General features: G+C 53.5%; 2 protein-coding genes across 2 annotated transcripts; both read right to left on the reverse strand.

Moving 5' to 3' along the window:
- Positions 1-4,438: 4,438 nt before the first annotated feature.
- Positions 4,439-8,170, reverse strand: Aqp5 (aquaporin 5). The gene is made up of 4 exons (XM_048364797.1): positions 7,663-8,170; positions 6,377-6,541; positions 5,868-5,951; positions 4,439-5,159 (listed from the first exon to the last, which is right to left on the reverse strand). The coding sequence occupies exons 1-4, from the start codon at positions 8,023-8,025 to the stop codon at positions 4,974-4,976; spliced, it is 798 nt and encodes a 265-aa protein (XP_048220754.1). The 5' UTR covers positions 8,026-8,170; the 3' UTR covers positions 4,439-4,973.
- Positions 8,171-11,145: 2,975 nt separating this feature from the next.
- Positions 11,146-19,407, reverse strand: Aqp2 (aquaporin 2). The gene is made up of 4 exons (XM_048364782.1): positions 18,935-19,407; positions 16,216-16,380; positions 15,761-15,841; positions 11,146-14,368 (listed from the first exon to the last, which is right to left on the reverse strand). Exons 1-4 carry the CDS (start codon positions 19,292-19,294, stop codon positions 14,159-14,161), a joined length of 816 nt encoding a protein of 271 aa, XP_048220739.1. The 5' UTR covers positions 19,295-19,407; the 3' UTR covers positions 11,146-14,158.
- Positions 19,408-22,090: the final 2,683 nt, after the last annotated feature.

Here is a 22,090-nt window from a genome sequence, read left to right on the forward strand (position 1 = left end):
CTCCCCTGCCCTCAGCCTCCTCCCAATGTGTGGCCAGGTTCCTGGGTGTTCTCTCTCACATTTGACATGTCTTCTTGTCCCTATTTGCCACAGGCCCAATCTAGCCCTTATTTCTCCCAGAATAACTGTGTTCATTAGCTTTCCTACTGGGCTCTCAGATCACAATGGCATCTCTGTTTCTCTACACTATGTACCTTCACTGCCCCAAATACCATGCTGGCTACAAGGCCATGTAGATTGTGCTCCTGACTTGCTGAATGGCTGTGGTCTCAGCATCCCTGCTTATAAAATGAGGACACAAGGGGGCTGGGAATGTGGCTTAGTGGTAGAGTGGTAGAGCCTAGGATGCACAAAATCCTGGGCTCGATTCCTCAGCACTGCATAAACAGAAAAAGCCAGAAGGGGCTCTGTGGCTCAAGTGGTAGAGTGCTAGCCTTGAGCAAAAAGAAGCCAGGGACAGTGCTCAGGCTCTGAGTCCAAGCCCCATAATTGGCGGGAAAAAAAATGAGGACAACTATGACCTGTTTGGGCAATGGTGGTAAAGATACTCACACCTAGGGAAGTGCCTCCAGGCACACAATGTTCACCATTAGGATTGTAACTCTCTACTCCCTCTAAGGAGAGTGCTGCGTAGACCAGGCTGGGATGAGAAGGTCCTGGTTGCTATGCAGGTCCACGACTGGCAGTAGCACCAGCCCTGTTATGTCCCTAGAGTACCAGAGCATTAAGGCCAGTGGCAGCTCTTTGCCCCAGCTAGACTTGGGCCCTGTCTGGCCTGAGACAAGGTCCTTTATCCCCTGAGGGCAAGTGGGCATTGATCAGGGCTTGTGCCAATCTAGTTTTGCCTGCCTCAGCCAGGACTTTTCTGGACCTAGACATTCCTGGGTTCTAGTGTCATGCTATGAACTTACTCATGGCATTTAGCCAAGGCCCCATGCCTGGCTGCCTGTCAGTGTAAACTCTGACTGGGACCCTCTCAGGGTTTGAGAAGTTAGAGAAAGAAGAGAATAATAACATGGCAAGAGCCAGGCACCAGGCCTGTAATCCTAGCTACTCAGGAGGCTGAGATCTGAGGATCACTGTTCAAAGCCAGCCTGGGGAAGGAAAGTCCATGAGATTCTTATCTCCAGTTAACCACCAGAAAACTGGAAACAGCACTGTGGCTCAAAATGGAAGAGCACTAGCCCTTGAGTGAAAAAGCTCAAGGACAGTGCCCAGGCCCAAAGCTGAAGCCCCACTGCTGACCAAAAACAAACAAACAAAAACATGATATGGGAAGGAGCTTGAGGAAGCTTCTCATGAACCACCTCTCTGACCTCTACAAACTAGAAAGGTTGTACTTAACGAAGAAGGGAGCCAGGGCTGAGAGGAGCTGAGAGACTGAATCTTCCCAGCAGTCCCTTCTGTCCATCCATCAGGACATCCACCCTGTGTCCATTCTCTACATTTAGTCCCAGTCCTCTTCCATCTCTTTATCATGCCACCAAGTCCACTTGTCCCTTGTGGCAACTGGCATCCCCTAGAGCCTCTGTCTTCCCTGGTCACCTTGAATAGAAGGGCATGAGACGCCTTCAAAGGGAGAATCTAGACTCTTTCTGGAGTCTGCCTTGAGGAAGATCAGAAGGTCAGAGAAGGGACTGAGCTTGTACATGCTGGGTCATAACTGCACGGGAATGTGCCTGAGGACACATAAGATAGGTCTATAGGTCTGGTCTCCTGTGGTCCTGCCAGAGGGTTGTGGTAGCTGTACACACCAGCTTAGTGACATGACTATGCCAAGGGAAGGGACTCAGCCAGAAGATACAGCCCCTGGGCCATAGCTGAAGGTCAGTGTGTGGCGAGGAGCAGGAATCCAAGATATGTGCAGGCAGGGTTAGCTTTCAGTATGCTCATGTGTTCAGGTCTTTGTCAGCTCATGGAAGATCAGGTGTGGAAACACAGTGCCCCCTGCTGGTAAGCAGCCCTAATGACCACGACTTTGTCCTCTCATCTCTCTTTGGACTCCTTGCGGGTGGCCATGCCAATGTCAACAGCAGGAAGTTCAAGGCTTGTAACTTCTTATGCCTGGATGCTCCACCCACCTAGAGAGTTTGTCTCTTATTGGCCAAGTGTTCACTCGGTCACATCCCCCTCCCTGAGACCTGTCATAGAGAGGATCATAAGTTGTTGAGCAGAAGACACAGGCCAGCCTCTTAGTCACCACTGTGCCCTTAACCTGAGTTTTCTGAGGGTCAAGGGGGAAGGGTTCCCCTCTCTTTGCCCGGAGTGGTGGGATGGGCTGACTAGGAGCCTATTGCTTCCTGGTAGCCCAGGGGACCCAAGGCTGAAAGGTTATGACAGACCCAAAGTTGGCAGCACCTGGAACCCTGCTATGGTCCTGGAGGCCCCCAGCCCCCAGCGTCACTCCCACCTAGCCAGAGCCCAGCCCTAGGATTAGGGAAGAAAGAACACATGCTGTGGATTCAGTGGGGTAGGCCTCCCCCTGCTGGCTAAAATGTGGCTTGCAACCAAGCTGCCCAGGCTGGAGAGGCTGCTGGAAATACAGAAATACAGAGGTGAGGATGGGATCACGGGTGGGGGTTGGGGGGATGGTGTCTCCCCTTTTGACATTCAGGAAGCCTGAGGCAGGTAGGTGGGGTGAGAGGGGGCTGAAATGTCTGCTCCCAGACTACAGCTTGGAGGAGGATAGGGTGGTCTGGACTATCCAGCCTGGGTCTGCATTTTCCCCCCAATCCTTTCTCAGGGCATCTCTCTGCCCTGTTGGAGCAAAACTGAAGGGCAAAGAAGAGGTTTTCATAGCAGAGGCGCCTGAGCAGCTGCAGCTGAGAGCCCAGGCTGGTCTGTCTCTCTTCTCTCTATGTTTCTGTCTCTCTGTCTTTCTGTCTCTCGTACTGGGATTTGAACTCAGAGCCTCACATTTGCTCAGTTTGCTTGTTTAGCTGGAGGTATGCCACTTGGGCTATGTCTATAGCAGATCCTGGGGTTTGAAATAAGGGTTCTGCTGATTTCTTTCAACACCACTGCAGTGGCTACTCACCAGGTACCTGGCCATATTTTGCCCTGTGCTGCTGTCTCCTTTTCACCCCACAGCAACCCACAAGGTAGGTAAAAGTATTCTTGTTTTACAGAGGAGGTAAGTAAAGCCCAGAGACATTGTTACCAAACCTTGCCATCTAGATTTGGCCATGGATCACCTGCCTCCCCTTCAGACTGTAATTGACCCTGGGCTGTGTCCTGAGCTGCTCTTTGGGGTGGCGTGTGCTCTTTTCTCCATCTGATTCCCATGAAGAGATAGTGGTTCAGAGAGGTTAAGGAGGCTTTCTGAGGAGTTTCAGTGACAACAAGCCAAGAGCAGGCAAGGGCAGGGCAAAGAATGGTGGGACAGAGGACATTGAGGTACAGGGGCAGGAGTGGAGAAACTGCAGCAGGCTGGTGCCAGAAGTGGCTTCTGTGGGAAGGATGGGAGCTGCAACCTCCAAATGCAGGTTCCCACCACATCACGTGTGTGTGTGTGTGTGTGTGTGTGTGTGTGTGTGTGTGTGTGTGTGTCTAGAGGCTTGAACTCAAGGCTGGGGCACTGTCCCTTAGTTTTTTCTGCTCAAAGCTGCTGTTTTACCACTTGAGCCACAGCCCCAATTCCAGCTATTTTTGCTGGTTAATTGGAAATAAGAGTTTACAGAGGGTTGGGACTGTGACTTAGTGTAGAGTGCTTGCCTAGCATGCATGGAGCCCTGGGTTCCATTCCTCAGTACCACATAAACAGGAAAGGCTAGAAGTGACACTGCGACACAAGTGGTAGAGAGTGTTAGCCTTGAGCAAAAGAAGCTCAGGACTATGCCCAGGCCCTGAGTTCAAGCCCCAGGACTGGCAAAAAAAAAAAAAAAACACAAAAAAACAGAGCTTCACAGACTTTCCTCTCCAGGCTGGCTTTGAACCATGAGCCTCAGATCTCAGCCTCCTGAGTTGCTAGGGTTACAGGTGTGAACCACCAATGCATGGCTCAAATGTCACCTTTGTGAAATCCTGAGACGCAGAGATGGGAGCTCAGGACTGTGCCTCTGTCACAGTGTGTGGTGGTAGATCCTGGCTGGTCACCTCCTTGGCATCTCGAGGGCTGCAGTTGGTTCCCCTCACTTACACCCTGCCTGCCAAAGCTCCTCAAGTGGCGGGACTTGACATAGCTGAAGAGGGAGGGGTGACTTGAGTGACCCCTCTTTCCTGGCCTCTCCTCTTTCCATATTTGCTCTTCTCTCTTCCCAATGCTGCCTCTTGTAGCCTCAGCTTCCCTCTCTTCTCAGAGGGCTTTCCTTAGGCTTCTTTGTACCCTATGGAGAGCATTGCAGGGGAGGGGGGGGTAATCAGTATGGGATCCCAAAGGGGAGATATATCAGGCCAGAGTGTCCCTAGAGGCTTCTAGAGAGAGAGGCACAGACGGAATATGAAGAGCAGCAGTTTATTGGGAAGCTCCCAAGCCAAATAGTAGCAGCCCCACCCCTCATATCCTTGACCAGAAATAAATAAGGTGGCATTCAATGAACCAGTCTGTCTCCCATTGAAGAGCTGTGGAGGGAGGGTCCCCCTGTGCCTGCCCAGATCTTAAGGTGCTGGGTTGGGTGCAGGGAAAGAAGACAGCAGCAATCGCTTTCCCGCCTGGCCCTGGGCGGCCTGCACTGTATTCACAATCACTGCTTGGCACTGTATTCACAATCTCTGAGCTTATGGCAGCACAGTCTGCTCTGTCCCAGAGGGATCTTGCCCCCACCAGCCCCCCCGCCCCTGGCCCTCACCCAAGTGTCCTAATGCCGCTGGGCTTCCATTTCCAGCTGTGGCGTCTGGGAAGCCAGCACCCTTCCCCAACCAAGAAGACCTGCAGTGTGTGTGTGTGGGGGGGGGGGGCAGACGTGTTGCTGTCAGTATTCTTCTCTTTCTCCGGTGCTTCCAGGGCTGAGGGGCCGGCCCCTGTCACATGCTGGTCAGTGGGCAGTGAGCTCTATGGTCTTTTTCCGTTCCTCCCGATGCTCTTCCCAGTCCTCTTCTGGCTCATAGGTGCCCTTAATGACGGCCACACGCTCGCTGAGGCTCAGGGAGGTGGGGAAGAGCAGGTAGAAGTAGAGGATGGCAGCCAGGATGGCTCCCACGATAGGTCCCACCCAGAAGACCTGAGGGGACAGAACCAAGGAGGTTAGGCTGAGCCCAAGGCCCACCACAGCCTTCCCCACCAGAGGACAGACTCATGGGCCTTGAGCGATGACAGACATACAGACTTCCAGACCTTAAAAGGAAAGACTCTAACAGATACACAGATGGCCCACTGCCATTGGTGAATCACAGGCCTGAGAACCTCTCAGGGAGGCAGAGTCCAGGGCTGATGGGCGCCTCCAATACCACCCTACAGAGAGACAGTGAGCTTTCTGAGGAGACGGACAGCGATGGGTAGAACTCTCCCATTCATTTCAGGACAGCCTCTCTCAGAGGAGGCAACAGGCTGTCCAAAGGAACAGACTCACAGGAATATTCTCCCAAGCCATCTATAGGGACAGATAGGTAAATCACTGAGAAGAGACACACAGCTGCACAGAGGGACAGAAGAAATGCTGAGTTCAGCAAAGAGCTCTTCTTCCTTCTAGAGAAGTCCAGATCCCTTCCCTAGAGCAGCAGATAGAGCCTTGGGGTCCCTTGTCCCCAGTATCTCAGGCCACATAACTCCTTCCCTTGCCTGGCTGCATTGCCTTTCTGTGTCCCCTTCTTTCTTCAGATCCCAGGCTCATCCCCAACTCTGGGCCCACATGATCCAGAAGCCTAGTCTGTTCTCTGCCACTGCTAAGTTTCCAGGCTGTCATGGAAGCTAGGCAAGGGCCTAGACTCACCCAGTGGGAGGGGCTGAACCGCTTCATGATCACTGCGGGACCGAAGGAGCGGGCTGGGTTCATGGAGCAGCCGGTGAAGTAGATCTGGACAGAAGGGACAGCAGTGAGGAAGACAAAGTTCCCATGGGCGCCCACAGAACCAGGACTCCCAGTGATGCACAGTAGTCCAGGGGTCAGCCAGCTCTCCACCTCAAATCTCCTGAATCCTAAGCTGTTGACCTTTCCCCTCCTGAATGTTGGCTGTCCACTTAATCATGGGCCCCTGCCCCGGTCCTCCTCTCTTCTCCATCTTCTACACAGGCTTTATTCCCTGGCCTCACCCCATCTTTCACTTATTCCCAACTTTTGAAAATGTTAGGGGCTAAATAAAGCTAGAGATCAGCAGCACCAAGATCAAGCTTCAATTGATGGCGGGTCTCACCAGACTGGAGGGGGCACTCTTCTGAGGACTCCATTCATTTGAGTGGCTTCCCCACATGGTGCCCCAACTAAGTGTCAGCCCCACTCACCCCCACGAGGTGGCCCAGAGTGACGGACAGGCCAATGGACAGGGCTGGGGAGCCCACAGGGCTGGTGCGGCGGGAGTCCGTGGAGGAGAAGATGCAGAGTGCCAGCTGGAAGGTCAGGATCAGCTCCACCACCACCGCCTGGCCTGGCGATGTGTTGTTGTTCAGCTGCAAGGGGAGACTGAGTCAGACTGAAGCCCTGTTGCCTTCAAACTTGATGGCTGGGCTGGAGGCTGGGGGTGTGGGGGGGGAAGGGCAGAGTTTTCCTCCTCCAAGGACATCTAGAGCCCCAGGGAATCTGGAAGCCAAGCCACCTTAGTGAGATGATTTACTGAAGAAACTGCAGTTCTCAGGAGTGCATGAGCACACACACACACACACACACACACACACACACACACACACACGCTTGAAGCCCAAGGGCAGAACGTCAAAGGCGCTTTTCCTGGACACTGTCCTGTCAACGGCTCTGCCCAACCCCCAGCCTCCACGAGCTGGCATTTACCCTCCCTCCTGTGGGCAGCTGCCCAGTTTGCTTATTGCAAACTGCCCCCGGCCTCCTACCCATGCCTGACCCGCTGGCTGGTGCCAACCTTAAACCCGTCTCTCCAGTGTGGCTGACTCACAGCTTGACAATGGCCACGAAAATCCTCCTCTGTGTTTGATTAATGAACCCAGTTTGCATGGGACAGGGGGATGATTCTGGGGCTGCAGAAGCAGGAAGGCAGCAGGGGGCAGGAGCAGGGGTGAGGAGAGAGGGTAGCCATATTCCACAAAGGCCACTGTGCACAGGTACTACATTAGAGGGGTCACAAAATGGTTTCTGAATGTAATCCCATGACACCTTCCATGGTACTGCCATCTCAGGGTAATGGATTGGGAGGGTGGCGGGGGGGTGGGGGTGGGGATGAAGCATGGAGAGAGGCCAGGGTCACCCCAAACAGGGATTCCAAGTCATTTCTCAGATGATTCCATCAAAACTGCACCACTGAGGGGCAGACAGAGAGGTGAGGGGCCCAAGGGGAACAAGAACTCCAAGGCAAGACAGAAGAAGAGGCAGAAAGAAGGGTCAGGAAGCACGGGGAAGGGTTCAACTGGAGCAGCTGGAGGGGTGCAGGCAGAAGGAACGATGGAGGGTGGCCAGTAGGGAGGAGATTTGTTGTCCTGTCCTGGGATTTGCCTGGCACACTCTGTTACACCCATTCTCAAGATGTGCCGGGGAAAGTGCTGGTGCTGCGTGTGCCCCCAGCGCAGGCTGTCCACCCCTCCTCAACCTCTTGGGCACTCACCGCGTTGACTGCCAGGTTGCCCCGGGCATTGAGTGGTGCCAGGCCGTAGAGGATGCCTGCCCCAGCAATGGCGCCCACCAGCTGGGCTGCCACGTAGAAGAGAGCCCTGAGCAACGAGATCTGGTTGCCTACGAGAAGGGCCAGGGTGATGGCCGGGTTGATGTGGCCACCGCTGACAGGACCCAAGGCCTGGGCCAGAGTACCGATAGCCAGGCCGAAGGCCATGGCGATCTGCAGGATGGAGGGCAGCGCCGACGGCCACTTGAGAGCCGAACCCAGGCCGAAGAAGACGAAGATGAGGGTGGCCAGGAACTCAGCGAAGACAGCCTTGAGGAAAGCCACGGAGCACACCTCCTTCTTCATGGTGGCCTGGGGGGCCCGGCGGCTGCGGCCGCGGCGCGGGGCGGCCGTGGGGGCGTCGGGGGCGGCGTCGGGGGCGGCGGGGCAGGCGTGGCAGGGCGCCGCTGGCTGCGCTGCGCCCACTCCGCGGCCGGTGGCCTGGTGCGGGCCGGGCAGGGGCGCGCTATATAGAGGGCGGGCGCCCCGCGGCGGGGCGATCGCGGGGGGGCAGTGGGCGGCTCCCGAGCCCGGGGCCCAGGGCAGCACGCACGGAATGAGCCGGGTCGCCGCGGGCGCTTCGCTCCGGCCCCCGGCCGCGCGCGCCCCCCTCCGGGAGGCCGCCCCCCCGCCGCCCCCGCCGCCGCGGGCCCCGCACCGGCGGGGCCGCCCGGGCCACGTGACCCAGGAGGCGGCGGCGTAGACGGGGCCCGAGGCCGGGGCCCCGCGCATCGTGCGCTCCCGGCGCCGGCGGCCGAGCTCGCCTAGGCGGAGGCGGCGGCGCCGCGCGTCCCGGTGTCCCGGCGAGACGGGGCCAGGTCCGGGTTCTCCAGTCCGATGGGGAGCTCGACCTCCGCGGCGCCTTCACCTCCGCCGGCGCTCTCTGCTGCTCTTCTCCGCGGATCTTCGTTCCAGCTCCTCCTCCTCCTCCTTTTCTTCCCGCCACCCGGGCATCCTGACCCGGCCTCGCTCGCGGCTGGGCCCCGAGTGATGAGATTCCCTCGGGGACAGCGCGCCTCTTCGCTCCCGGGCCGCCGCCGGTGGTGCGCGGGCGCGGTCCGGTCCCGGGCCTCTCCCAGTCCAGCCCCAGCTGGAGCGGGGGCGTTTGGGATCGGGGCGCCGCGCCAGCCCGGCCCGGCTGTTAGCCATCCTCGACGCCATGCCGGGCAGTTAGACTGGACACACCTGACCCCCTCCCCCCGGGGGGGCGCCTTCCAGGGTGCAGCCAGCCCTGGTGGAAGGGGCTATCCTGTGGCTCCCCCACTTTCTCTGTAGGAAGTGGGGGGTTGGAGTCACCCTTGGGTGTTGGGAGGAATAACCAATTCATGTTTGCTTAGGATTACAGAGAGGTCTTGAGACTGGGGGTCCCGAAGCTAGGCCTTGGCCTCTCCCTGCTACAAGTCCACCACATTAGGTCTCACCTTTGCCTTCTTCTCCTCCTCCTTGTCCCCTCTCCTCTCGCCCCCTCCCTCTCCGCCAGCCTCCTTAGTCTCTTCCCTTATACCCTCATTCTGTCTTAGTTTCTCCCCCCTGTGGCCATCTGTCTGCTTCTTAGCCCTTTGCCAGACTCCATCTACCAACCTCTATGTCTCCGTGTGTCATGGCTATCTCAACTTCACCCTACAGCAGTCTCTTCATTGTTCTTAAAAAATAAAAATAAAAAATCAATCCAGTCACTTTCTGTGTCTCCAGCTACCTTACAAACCTTTCTTCCGTACTCTCAGTCTGTCTCTCCTATTTTACCTTTCCTCAGCCTCTTAATTTCTGATTTCTCTACCTTCTTTTTTTTTTTTTTTCTTTTGTGCTGATTCTGGGCCTTGTATTCAAGGACTGGGAACTGTCCTTGAGCCATTTTATGGCCAAGGCTGGCACTCTAGCACTTGAGCCACAGCTTCATATCTGGCTTTTTGGTAGTTTATTAGAGATAAGAATCTCACGGACTTTTCTGCCCAGGATGGCTTTACCCCCCAATTCTCAGGTCTCAGCTTCTGTAGTAGCTGGGATTACAGGTGTGAGTCACCAGGGCCCCCGCATGTACACCTCCTCCCCACCCCTCAAAGTCAACACCTTCCATTCTTGAACTAGGTATTATTTTCTTCCAGTTCTTACCCTGCCCCCTGCCTTGTCTCTTCCCCTCCGAGCTCCCAGCTTCTCTCTGCTGCTGGTCTCCCTCCTCCCCAGGGTTGTCATGTGGGGAATGACACTGGAAGGCTCTCTCCAGGGCTTGACATGTACTTGAGAAACACTGAGCACAGTGTTGGGCTAAGTCCCCTCTTGCTGTGATGAACTTAAAGCCCCCTGAGGGTTGGAGACCTCAGGGGTAGCAGAGGGAGAGAACAGGTGCCTCTAGCCAGTTTCTCCAGCAGGGACTGAGAGGAGGAGCCCATAGGAAATCTAAGACCTGAAGGGGCAGGCTCTGGGCTCCCTGGCAGCTAAGAGGCCAAAGAAAACAGGGGCCAAAGAAACCCCACCTTTGTTCCCTGCTTTGCTCTGGCATTTCCTGCTGGAGCAGCTCCTCCCCCCTGTCTCCTTTAATGCAAGAGTCCTTTCTCCCATGGCAGCCATAGGCAAGATTTTCTTCTGGGCCTGGAACTAACTGGACAATGACCCTGATGACCTTAGAAGCATTGAGGACAGATACCTTCACTCCGTACTTGCTTTAGTCTGTACCCTTCCACCACCCTCTTCCCCATGGTCTCTCCCTAGATCTAGTCTTCATGAATCCATAGGTCTCATAAGCCACCTTTGAGGACAGGGCAGGACAAGTGCTCACAGGAGACGGAGCCACCAGAGGAAGCTCCTGCTTGCAGATTTAAGTTTGGTCCCTTCCAGCTAATAAGGACTACAGTTCAAGAGCTTGTTCTTAGCATTTTATGGGTTCAGAAGGTAGTCTACAAAACTATCCATTTTTCACAATGGGCTTCCACTGTATGATTTAATTCCAAGTAACCTTGTGGGAAACAGACTCAGAAGTTACATGTTCAGGAACACACAGTAACCAGAGATGAGAGCCACATAGTAGGCTTGATAAGGCCAAAGGAGGCCTCCTCATCTGCCAAGGTCACTCACAAGGACAGTTGATTCTGTTTCTCAGGCCCATGTCTGGAATACTTCCATTTCTTTTGACTACCAGAGTCACTTTGTCTCCGGGTTGTTACAGTTAACTACCAGAGCCATGATCTTCAGGAATGTCTTTCCCTTGCATATTCAAGGTCCTATCCTGCCAGCTCCATGTCCCCGGCATGTTTTGGGCCAGAAGATGGGTCTCATGGCAGGCAGAATCTCTTGGGAGAGAGCTTCTTCTCTTGATTTAGAGTATCTAGATTTTCTGAGAAGTGCTGAGGGTTGGGCTAGAAATGTAGGGAGACCAACCTGTCTTGGTCACCTGGACTGAATTGACCACCTCAAGTTATAGAATAAACAGAATTTACTGACAAATGAACATTTATTGAGTGCTTACTAAGCGGAGAGTATTGTGTTTGCTAAGACTCACAAGGAAAGGTAGGTGAGAGATGCCATCCAAAAACTATAAGGAGCTCTACTTCCAAAGGGCTTGCGGCATTGTGTGTATATACAGTAAGTCACAGCTTAGAGGCACACGCAACATCAAAGTAACTTTGGCAAGCACAATGTCATCTGTTACAAATTTAGGGGTATGCACATGGATGCTGCTGGGTCCTGGTGATCAGTCACCTCTTCCTCTCAGCTCAGAGCCCCACCTTGCCCCCATGTTGCTCTGCCACTATTTGGTCTGGGTGTGTCTCATCTCCACCTTCCTCCAGACTGGGTGCTCTTCAAGGGCAGAAACCAGCCTGTGTTCTTTGTCATTTCCTTTCTACCTTGCCACCACCCTTTTCAAGGCTCTGTGACCACCACAAGACACTAGAGTGGGCTAGATAAGCCCAGCTGAGTGTTCTGTTTCACCGGGGGCTTCCAGGAGGAGCTGAGAGCCTGCCACAGTGGAAAGATTATGGATTTAACATGAGAAGACTCAAGTCTAAAGGTTGGCTCCATTGTATACAAACTATGTGACTGTAGGCCATTGCTCAGCCTCACTTTCTCAATCTGTAAGGTGGGGAGAATAATATTTGCTCTCTGTCACAAGATTGGGAGGTCAGTCGCAGGAATGCTAAGCAAGTGCTTTGGAAATAGTAAAAACTTTGCACAGCTGGAAGCCATTGTTTTTCCTGAATCTGTGAGGTTTTAGAGTAGATAAGCTCGTGCACGTAAGACAGCCAGCTCAGTTTCTGATACCCAGGTTTGCCCAGAAACTGTCCACTTCCCTCTACTCCATCTCTTGGAATTTTGCTTTGACCTCTGGCCCCAATATGGGACAAGGGCTAGAAGTGATGAGAATCTCACATTTTGTTTTGAAGAAGATACAAATCCAGGAAGTGGCCTAGATACAACCAGAAATATTGACACCTTCCAGAGCCATGTGTTGGGGTGAAATGGAATGAAGATGGAGTGCCTTGCTGCTTTTGAACTTCCAGAACAAAACACTCAGCTACCAGAAGGACGGCCTCAGAGGTCACTGGGGTCTGTGACCCTATCTTTCCCCCAACGGTGAGACCTGTTACCAGCTGTTGGGTCTGGGGAGAACCTACAGCTTTATCCTGCCTCTAAAAAGAGTTTTGTTCAAGGACAAAGAAAGAAGCATACTAACAAAGATATTCCAGCCATAGTGCATTGGGTTTGGGGTGGGGGTGCCTGATGGAAAAGCTAGAGCCCTGGTGCCTGATATCCTGGGAGCTTGGGATAGTAGGGGACAGACACAGACAGAAGACTTGAAAGCCAGAGGACATCAGAAAGCATGGAGAACAAGGCTCATGATCCCTAACTTAGTTATACAGCAGGTTAGAGCAGAAGGGAGGGAATGGATGGATCTGGGTGATAGGGGAAGAAGGAAATAGAATTGCCAGTTTGCATTTAGGGTAAAAAAAGTTCAGAGGCTAGACCAGGATGAAGCCATCCTCAAAATCCATCTCCTTCTGCCTGGACCTTGGGACTCCCAGGGAATTCTCCTTTACTTTGACCACCAACAAAAGGAAGAAGGAGGAGAGGCTGCCCTTCCCAGCCTCTGAGGAAGCAGAATTAATTTTTTTTTAAATCCTAGTGATGCATATAATGGTATTAAGAATGACAGCATCTTTAAAATGCATGGTTTCAGCTCACTTGAGTTAATCTCACTTGAGAATCATTGTGCTAGGCTGGAAATTTAGAAGCGGGGGTTCTAGGCTAAGATCTGCCTCTGCCTGGACAAGCCATTTCCCTTTACTGGTCCTGACAAGCAGCAGGCTGTGAGGTCCAGGATGACTCTAGATGGTGGGAGCTGATGGGGGGGGGGCAGAGCAAGGAGGAGGAACAAGGGGGAGGGAGGAATGCTGCTGGGGAGGAGAGGGGAACAGGTGATGGAGGGGTGTTGTCTGGTGTCCATGACTGCATGCCTGAGTGCCTTGCCCAGCCAGCCATAGGTGTGGGCTTGGCCAGAGGGCTCACTTGCGAAACTGAGTGTCTCCTTTCAAGAAGTGTCTAGTTGCAAATCTCCCCCTTTCCCCAAGACAAAAGCTGGGGGCCCACAAAGGGTTTTTGGTTTCTCTACTCAAGTGGAAGATTAATCCCTGGGTCTGCCAACCCCCCTGCCCCCCAAGGAGGTTCTTGTACACATATGCATGCATGTGCCTACATATGCCTGCTTCCCCCTTTGAAGAGCCTCCCTCGGGGCACAAAGGAAACCCTTGGCCACCCAGTCCTCCTTTTTCCAGAGGCCATTTCTAAGGAAGCTGTCCTCTGGCTGACACCTCTCTACTTCCAGCAATGGGTCCTGGCAAGTTTTGGGGGCCCATGGTGGCAGCTTGGGGTGGGGGGGAGATTTTCTAGAAGGGACAAGGTAGGGGGGTGTGGAGATCTTTTTCCCCCTTCTCCTGGGGCTAGCTGCCGTGGACTCATCTGCTGTAGATAAGTGGCTTTATTGCAGGTGCAAGAGGAGGGGCGTCTAGGGAAGTGAGAAGTCCCCCCGAGCTACGCCACCCCAGGTGAACCTGCACAGGCTCAGGCAATGCGGGCGGGGGTGGGGGTGGGGGGCAGGGGGATGAACACAGAACGGGGTGCATCATTCCCAGATGGAAACACCCACTTGCCTGTATACGTTACCCACATACCCCGGGGCAGGCTTTCCACTGAGCCGCTCCTCTCCTCCCCATCCCAGGTCCCCAGGACCCTGCCAGGAGCCGGGGTGCCCTGGGTCCCCAGCCTCAGGACAGGGGATCTATCAGGATCACGGGCGTGGGGGCCACCCTCTTGTGCCCCTCATCCTGCCACTCACAGCGCTGGTCCAGGAAGCAGCTACTCTGTACTGGGGGCCACCTTGGGGCCTAGGGGAAAGCACGGGCCGGGTGGGCGTTCCGGAACGCTGGGGCCGCGGCAGGAGCGCGTGCGCTCAGGCCTTGCTGCCCCGCGGCAGACTCTGCGGGGAGTGCAGCTCCACGGACTGCCGCCGCCGCACCTCGCGCTCCTCCCAGTCGGTGTCGGGCTCCAGGCCCTTCAGCACCGCCAGGCGCTCCGACAGGCTCTTCGCCGACGGGAACAGCACGTAGTTGTAGATGAGGGAGCCCAGGATGGCGCCGACCAGGGGTCCGATCCAAAAGACCTGGGGGTGAGGGGAGAGAGCGCTGCCTGGCACCGCACACTGACCCATGCAGGTAGCCATCCCTTGTTCCTGGGTATATGGGGGGTGGGGTGGGGGAGGTAAGGAGACAAATTCTGAAGCAAACTGATCATCATCTGGTTGCAAATCCATTCGCCTTCTCTAGGCCTGGGTTTCCTTTCACTCTAAAAATGCCTACCAGGGGCTGGGAACATGGCCTAGTGGCAAGAGTGCTTGCCTCATACACGTGAAGCCCTGGGTTTGATTCCCCAGCACCACATATATAGAAAATGGCCAGAAGTGGCGCTGTGACTCAAGTGGTAGAGTGCTAGACTTGAACAAAAAGAAGCCAGGGACAGTGCTCAGGCCCCGAGTCCAAAGCCCAGGACTGGCAAAAAAAAAAAAAGCCTACCCATAGCCGGGTGCCCAATAACTCATGCTTGTAACCCTAGCTACTCAGGAGGCTGAGATCTGAGGGTCAGTTTGAAGCCAGCCCAGGCAGGAAAGTCCATGAGATTTTTATCTCCAGATAGAAATGGTGCTGTGGCTCATGTGGTAGAGTGCTAACCTTGAGCAAAAAAGCCCAGAGACAGTGCCCAGGCCCTGAGTTCAAGCCCCTGGACTGGCACCAAAAAGAAAAAAAAAAAAGGCCTATAACAATGAGGTGCTGATGGCTCATACCTGTAATCCTAGCTACTCAGGTGGCTGTGATCTGAGGAACTTTTGAGCCAAAGGGTGGTTCAGAAAGAAACTAAGTAGGTAAAGTTGGTGAGACTCTTATCTCCAATTAATCACCAACAAAGCCAGAAATGGAGCTACGGTTCAAGTGGTAAAGCATTAGCCTTCAACAACAACAACAACAACAACAACAACAACAACAAAACAACTTAGGGACAGTGTTCAGGCTCTGAGTTCAAACCCCAGGACCAGCACATACACACATTACACATACACAAAATGCCTACTTTGACAGGTTGTTGTGGAAACTAAATGAATTAATATTTGTGAAGCAGTCAGAATAAATTGTAAGCCTAGCCTTACATAGCAAGCTCTACATCATAAAAGTATGTGTTAGCTGGTGTAAACAGTGCCATTTACTGAGTTCTAAGTGCCAGAATTGTGTTACCTGTCTTAAACAGGTAACCTCACTTCATTCTCCCAAGAACGTAAGAGCTGTTGTTAGCTTCATTTACAAGGAGGAGGAAACTGAGTCTTTAGTACAAGCTCTGAAGGGTGGAACCCAGGGCCTCAGGAAGAGAAATGGAGTGGTTTGGGGCATCACTGCTCAGCCCCCACCGGAGTCTATTGTAGCCCCTTTTCTGCTTCTCAGATGGTTTCTAAGGAAGGGGAAGAAAGGGATGGGGAGGGGCCTGGGGGGGGGGGCTCAGCCATTACCCAGTGATCATCAAACTTGCCAACGACGACGGCTGGAGCCAGGGACCGGGCAGGATTCATGGAGCAACCAGTGTAGTAGATCTGCATAAAAAGCATGGAGCAGGGAGCGGGTGATAAGGAAAGAGGAGGTGAGGAGGGACAGGGAGTCCTTGTCCCCGCCACCCCCCAATGCTCAGCCTCAGGAGAATCACTCAGTGAACACGTGTCTTCATGCTTTCATCGTTGGGCTTTGTATCCTCTTGGGACTGGTGTAATGGGTTTGCTACTCTGGGGTGTCTGGGAGAAGTCTCTGGGTTGCATGTCCCCCTTGGGTGCTCTGTGTATCTGTCCTCTATGTGGCTTTGTGTCTATCGTTTTTTAAGGATGTAGAGTGATCTGTGTATGTGTTTCTTTGGGGGAAAGTCTAAGCCTTGGTTGATTCCTCCAGGGAGGCAGAACCTGTGGACATGACCTACCCCAAGAAGGTGGCCCAGAGTCACAGAGAAACCAATGGAGAGGGCAGGGCTGCCCAGGCAGTCCCCACGGCGCTCATCAGTGGAGGCAAAGATGCAGAGGACCAGCTGCAGGGTCAGGAAGAGCTCCACCGTCACGGCCTGGCCAGCGGTTGCATTGTTGTTGAGCTGGAAACAGCGAAGGAATAAGTGAAGGGGAGTGAGTATTGATCGTACTCCCCTCTTTGTCTCCATCTTTCTGCCCACCTGCAGTTGGCTTCAGGGAAACCTCTGGGCCAGGAGCCAGAACACCTGGGCTCATCTGATACCTTAGCTGAGAGTCCTGCCACTTTCTTTCTGAGGCTGGCCCCAGAGCGGGGGCCTGACCTCAGGACTGCCCAGGGCCCTCAGCCAGAGGTAGGAATGGAATCCACCATAGCCTGCTACATGTGGATGCTGAGGTCCCGAATTCTGGTCCTGAGAGTACATATGAAAGCAGTCCTACTGCAGCCGGGAGCTTTGAGCCTAGGTGACGCTTTTTCTCTCTAGTTTGCATGCTATGGATGCAACAAGAAGTTGGGTGTCTGTCTTTCCTTTTAGTAAATGGCTCCCAGGGACGGAGTCTAGAGACTTGGGTTTAAGATGATCCTATAGTGCTCCCCCTCCCCCACCCAGGAGGCCAGCCTATGGCAGCTGTCCTCCCCTTTGCCTGCCCCTACTGCAACTCCAGGTTCTCTTCTGCCCTGCACATCATGTAAAGTCTGGGGTGGGGGCATAGGAGCACTGGAGTGTAATTCTCCCATACCCATATGGGCTGCGCTTAGACCCTCCAGAGCCTGCTCTGGGTAAGGAGAGAACTTGAGGCTGAGCAAAGAAGCAGTTTCACAACTGGGCCCCACACAGCACTGGATTTCTCCCCAGGTTTTGTCATCCCGTACCCTATACCCTGCCCTCTGGGACTGACCTGTTCTGGGTGGAGCTGTGATAGCTCTCAACTCCCACACTCCTTCTCCAGCCTCTGAATCCCCCCAGCCTTGGGTTCTGCATAGCAGGGCTCGCATCCCCATGTCTTTCTAGCCTCGAGCCTCAGTCTCTCCAGTTGTTACCTAGTGACAGTCTCCAGTAGGCATGCACTTTGGAGGCTTCTGACTTGCTGGGGAGCCCTATTTATTATTCTGGTTTAGTTTTTCCTTCTGGAAAATGAGGGTGACAAAGCAGACTATGGAGGACTGTGAGAGGACTAGAATTGCTCTTTTGGCTTGATGTGGAAGTACAGAGTACAAATCAAGGACTGGAGATGTGGCTCAAGTGATAGATTGCCAGCCAAGTAAGCAAGCTGAGGAAGTGGTGAGGCCCTGAGCCTGAGTTCAAACCCTCAGTACCACCAAATAATAATGAATAAGAATAGCAGAGTGCAAATGTATGGAGAAGACATGCCCCACCTATACCTCTTTTTTTTTTTTGGCCAGTCCTGGGCCTTGGACTCAGGGCCTGAGCACTGTCCCTGGCTTCCTTTTGCTCAAGGCTAGCACTCTGCCACTTGAGCCACAGCGCCACTTCTGGCCGTTTTCTGTATATGTGGTGCTGGGGAATCGAACCCAGGGCCTCATGTATACGAAGCAAGCTCTCTTGCCACTAGGCCATATCCCCAGCCCCCCACCTATACCTCTTGATCCCTAGGTCTGCACCAACCCAGAGAGGGAAAGAACCATGACATCACGAGTCTCAAAATGGCCCAGGAGTTCAGCTAGCCAATCACACTATGAGAACACCTTCTTTAGGTCTGGAGATATCTTGCTCCTGCAGCCTTCTTCTAGGTACTGATGCTTTCTTTGCTATCAACAAACTGTAAAACGTTTGGGCCATCTCTTTTCTTCCCCAAGGCTCTTGGTTTGTAAGACAAAGTTTACATGGTGGCTCGGGACCATTGGTCAGGAAGAAGGAGCATAGGTTTTATAGTCAAGCCTGGGTTTGAGGACTGGGCACTTCCCTCAGTTCTCACATCCTGAAGAAAGGAGCCTGGCTCACCCTTCTGTCCCTCACGGGGTTTGGGAAGAGCAACTGTCATGGATTCTCATACAAAGGATGCTGGAGAAATGTGTGGCCTGGTGCTAATGCCTCACACCTGTAATCCTAGCTACTCAGAAGGCTGAGATCTGAGAATTCAAGATTCAAAACCAGCTCAGGCAGGAAAGTCTGTGAGACTCTTATCTCCAATTAACCAGCAGGAAACTAGAAGCAAAAAGCTGTGGCTCAAGTGGTAGAGTGCCAGCTTTGAGCGGAAAAAGATCAAGGACAGTACATGGTCCCTGAGTTCAAGCTCCAGTACCACCCCCCCCACACACACCACACCACACACACACACACACTGACAAAGTTTGGTCCCTCTTCCTTCAGAAGGCTCTTGTGACTGTGCTCTGAGGCCTTCATCCCTGAGATGCTGACTCCTGTAGAGATCTAGCCCAGTCCTCACTGTGACACTGGCATTGAGCTCAACAGAAATCTGAGTCTGCTTCTTTCATGAGGCTGGGAGGCCCTGCAGCCCTGTTCTTGTGTTGCCCCTCTTTTGGCATCGTGGCCCCTCTACCCTGACTCTTGCATGTTCCTGGTACCAACCTCTCATCTCTGTCCCTGACTCTGCCTAGGCCCCCAGCTAGGTCCAGTCCTTCCATGTATCTCATCCTCCAAGAGGACTTCCATGGAGTCTCTACTCCCACAGAAGGGAGAAGCTCTGGCTACTTACGGCATTGACGGCCAGATTCCCTCTGATTTCTGCTGGAGTGATCTCATGGAGCAGAGCAGCCCCGGCCACAGCCCCCAGCAGCTGGGCAGCCACATAAAAGATGGCTCGAAGGAAGGAAACATGGCAGCCCACCAGGCAGGCCACCGTCACGGCGGGGTTGATATGGGCCCCGCTGACATGGCCCAGAGCTTGCACCAAGGTGCCAATGCCCAAACCAAAGGCCATGGCGATCTGTAGCACAGAGGGCTGGGCCTGAGTCCAGTTGAGAGCTGAGCCCAGGCCAAAGAAGACGAAGAGGAGAGTGGCCAGGAACTCTGCGAACACAGCCCTGGAGAAAGCTATGGAGCGGAGCTCCCACATGCTGCGTGCAGCCCTGGCGCCCTGGCCCAGCCGTCTGGGGCCAGGAGGCTGTGGCTTGCTGTCTCTCGCTTTCTCTCTCCCTCCCTCTTTTCTGGACCTCTGGGGGAGGTTGGGCCATGGATACTTATAGGGTCCCGGATGGATTTAGGCACGTGGGTTAGAGGTGGAGTTTTAACCAATTCCGCCAATACCTCTTCTCTCCATGGCGGCCTTGCCTCTCCTCCCCTCCGCCCTTCCCTGCCCACCTGCATGCCTATCACCCCATCTTAGCGTTCACAGCTGACTAATGTTCCCCATTAATGGGCTCCAGATAAGGATTGACGTGTTTGTTCCCCCAGGTCCCCCAGGGCAGCCACCCCAGGGCCTCCTCCAAACCCCATGGTGAAGCAGGGGATGGCATTCAGAGCCCCCTCTCTCTGGCTCAAGCTGCTGGTGGATAAAGGGGGTCACACCTCGCCTCCCATGAACCATGAGAGAAGATGTCATAGCTCTCCTTTCAGGGACTGGGAAGTTCTTTCTGCTGTCTGATCTGCCATGATTCCTTCTTGAAGGGGAATGGAAAACAACTGGTTGGCTTGTCACAAATTTCCAACACATAAAGCTCTTGTGTTCCATGCTTGTTTTTATTGCAGTTAATCACCCATAAGTCATTAAGTTTCCCCTCCCCTCTGGAACCCTGTCCAGATAGCAGCTTCCATATACTAGAGTCAGCGGTAGCTTTCATGGCACCGGGTGATGGAGTCACTGGGGTCAAAGAGGAAACTGAGGGCTTCTTCCCACTTAGCATCCCCCTGCTCCACCTCAGAGATGGGACTTCCTCTGTCCATCTCTGTAGGTGGTGATAACAGAACTTACCTCATAGGCTTGGGGTTTGGACGACATGAAATCATGTCGTAAAGCCCTCCGAGCAGCCCCTGGCCCACAGAAAGTGGTCACTTCCATCAGCCCACTCACTGTATTGCTTATGCTCTGAGGAGAACAGTTCCACACACACATCAGGGTTCTAGAAACTTCAACAGGCTTTAGGCACCCCCTGGAGCCACTTTGTCACAGGGGGAACACATTTCTGTGGGGCAGTGAGCTGTGTAGGTTCAGAAAGGCCATGATGCCAGATAAGTAATTCTCTAGCCTTCATGCCATGGACTGGCCAATGTCCAGGAAACCCCACCCCCTCCCCTGCTGTCTGTATTGCTGCAGCTGCTGGGGTCCATGAGCGGTCAGGAGGAAGGAGGGGCTTTGGCGAATGCAACCCTAGGCAGGTCATAGTACCAGCAAGGGAATTCTGGGAGGGGTCAGAGACTGTGGAGTAGAGCTCCCACATGTCTGCATTGTAAGGGGAAACAGAGAAACCCACATAGGGCAAGTGACTTAGTTAAGGTGAACCCAGCAAGTTAGCGGCTGAGTAGGGACTGGAAATTGGTCTGTCGAGCTTTCTATGGCCCCTATTCTGGACAATAGAAGTAATAATTCCTTCTCCACAAAACTATCCTCACAATGCAGTAGGATAATAGATGGGAAAGTATTGTGCAACTAAGAATGCATCACACACACACATACACACATGCACATGTACACACACCGACTTAGGCTCTTGCTGTGAAAGAGAATGAAGAGGAAGAAAATAACAAAGAAGAGCCAGATACTAGCAGCTCATACTTACAATCCTAGCTACTCAGGAGACTGAGATCTGAAGATCACAGTTCAAAGCCAGCCCAAGCAGGGAAGTCCATGAGACTCTTATATCCAGTTAACCACCAAAAAGTTGGCAGTGGAGCTGTGGTTCAAATGGTAGAGTGCTAGCCTTGAGCAGAACAGCTCAGAGATAGTGCCCAGGCCCTGAGGTCAAGCTCCAGGACTGTACAAAAACAAACAAACAAAAACACAAAATAGAGCAGGGATTCCTGTGGGTTTATGCCAGAGTTTGGGGCTCCAATCACAGCAAGAAACAAGGACTCAAAACTGTCCAGCTGAGCTATGTCTCTGCACCATCCAGGGAGTGTGTGTCTCCTACTCCCTCCTTTAGTGTCCACATGTCACCTCTGATCCTTCCCTGTGCTGTGCACACTAGCACGCCATGCTCCAGCCTGAGCCTCAGAAATCCTTGGAAGACACTCCCATCATGCCTTCCATGAGTGAAGCTGGGACAGGGGTTCCATGGTCCCTTGCTGAGTTGATGTGTGCACTTGGTGGTTGTTGCCTTTTTGGTCCAAGTTGTGTGGTCTTGAGAGAGTGGCTCCCTGACCTTTGATTCTGAGTGCAATTGTCCTTCAACCAGTTGAGTATTCTAGTAACCCCAGAAGAGGTGTTATGGCTTTTCTTTCTAGTCCCAACCCAAGATGTGTGTGTGTGTGTGTGTGTGTGTGTGTGTGTGTGTGTGTGTGTTGTACATTTAGAACCATGGAGAGGGGGATAGCTCCGTGGCAGAGCATTTGCCTAACACACATGAGGACCTGGGTTCCATCCCCAGTCCCACCAAAAATAGAAGAAGATGAAGGAGAAGAAGAAGAAGAAGAAGGAAGAAGGAAGAGGAGGAGGAGGAAGAGGTAGAGGTGGAGAAGAAAGGAAAGGAAAAGAAAGGAGAGGAAAGGAAAGGGAAAGAAAGGGTCTTATGGGACCCTAGAGATCATCCAGCTGTAGGTCTCAGTATACAGACAAGAACATGGTACCCAAAGAGATTATGACTTTCAGGGTCACACAGCTCGACATTCTGGCCCTGCTGTGAGCCAGGAAGGAGGTGGAGGTCAACCATGACTGCGTCCCACTCATGCTTGGGCTTTCCACTTGGTGTTCTCTTTG

This window comes from Perognathus longimembris, chromosome 1, assembly GCF_023159225.1.
Source record: "Perognathus longimembris pacificus isolate PPM17 chromosome 1, ASM2315922v1, whole genome shotgun sequence".
NCBI lineage: Eukaryota > Metazoa > Chordata > Mammalia > Rodentia > Heteromyidae > Perognathus > Perognathus longimembris.

Coding starts and splice junctions, on each gene's coding strand:
- Aqp5 (XM_048364797.1), bottom strand. CDS start 8,025: ATGAAGAAGGAGGTGTGCTCCGTGGCTTTCCTCAAGGCTGTCTTCGCT. Junction 5,952..6,376: donor CTCTGGGCCACCTCGTGGGG/GTGAGTGGGGCT, acceptor CCTTCTGTCCAG/ATCTACTTCACCGGCTGCTC. Junction 5,160..5,867: donor GGTTCAGCCCCTCCCACTGG/GTGAGTCTAGGC, acceptor CTGTCCCCTCAG/GTCTTCTGGGTGGGACCTAT.
- Aqp2 (XM_048364782.1), bottom strand. CDS start 19,294: ATGTGGGAGCTCCGCTCCATAGCTTTCTCCAGGGCTGTGTTCGCAGAG. Junction 16,381..18,934: donor GGAATCTGGCCGTCAATGCC/GTAAGTAGCCAG, acceptor CGCTGTTTCCAG/CTCAACAACAATGCAACCGC. Junction 15,842..16,215: donor CTCTGGGCCACCTTCTTGGG/GTAGGTCATGTC, acceptor CTTTTTATGCAG/ATCTACTACACTGGTTGCTC.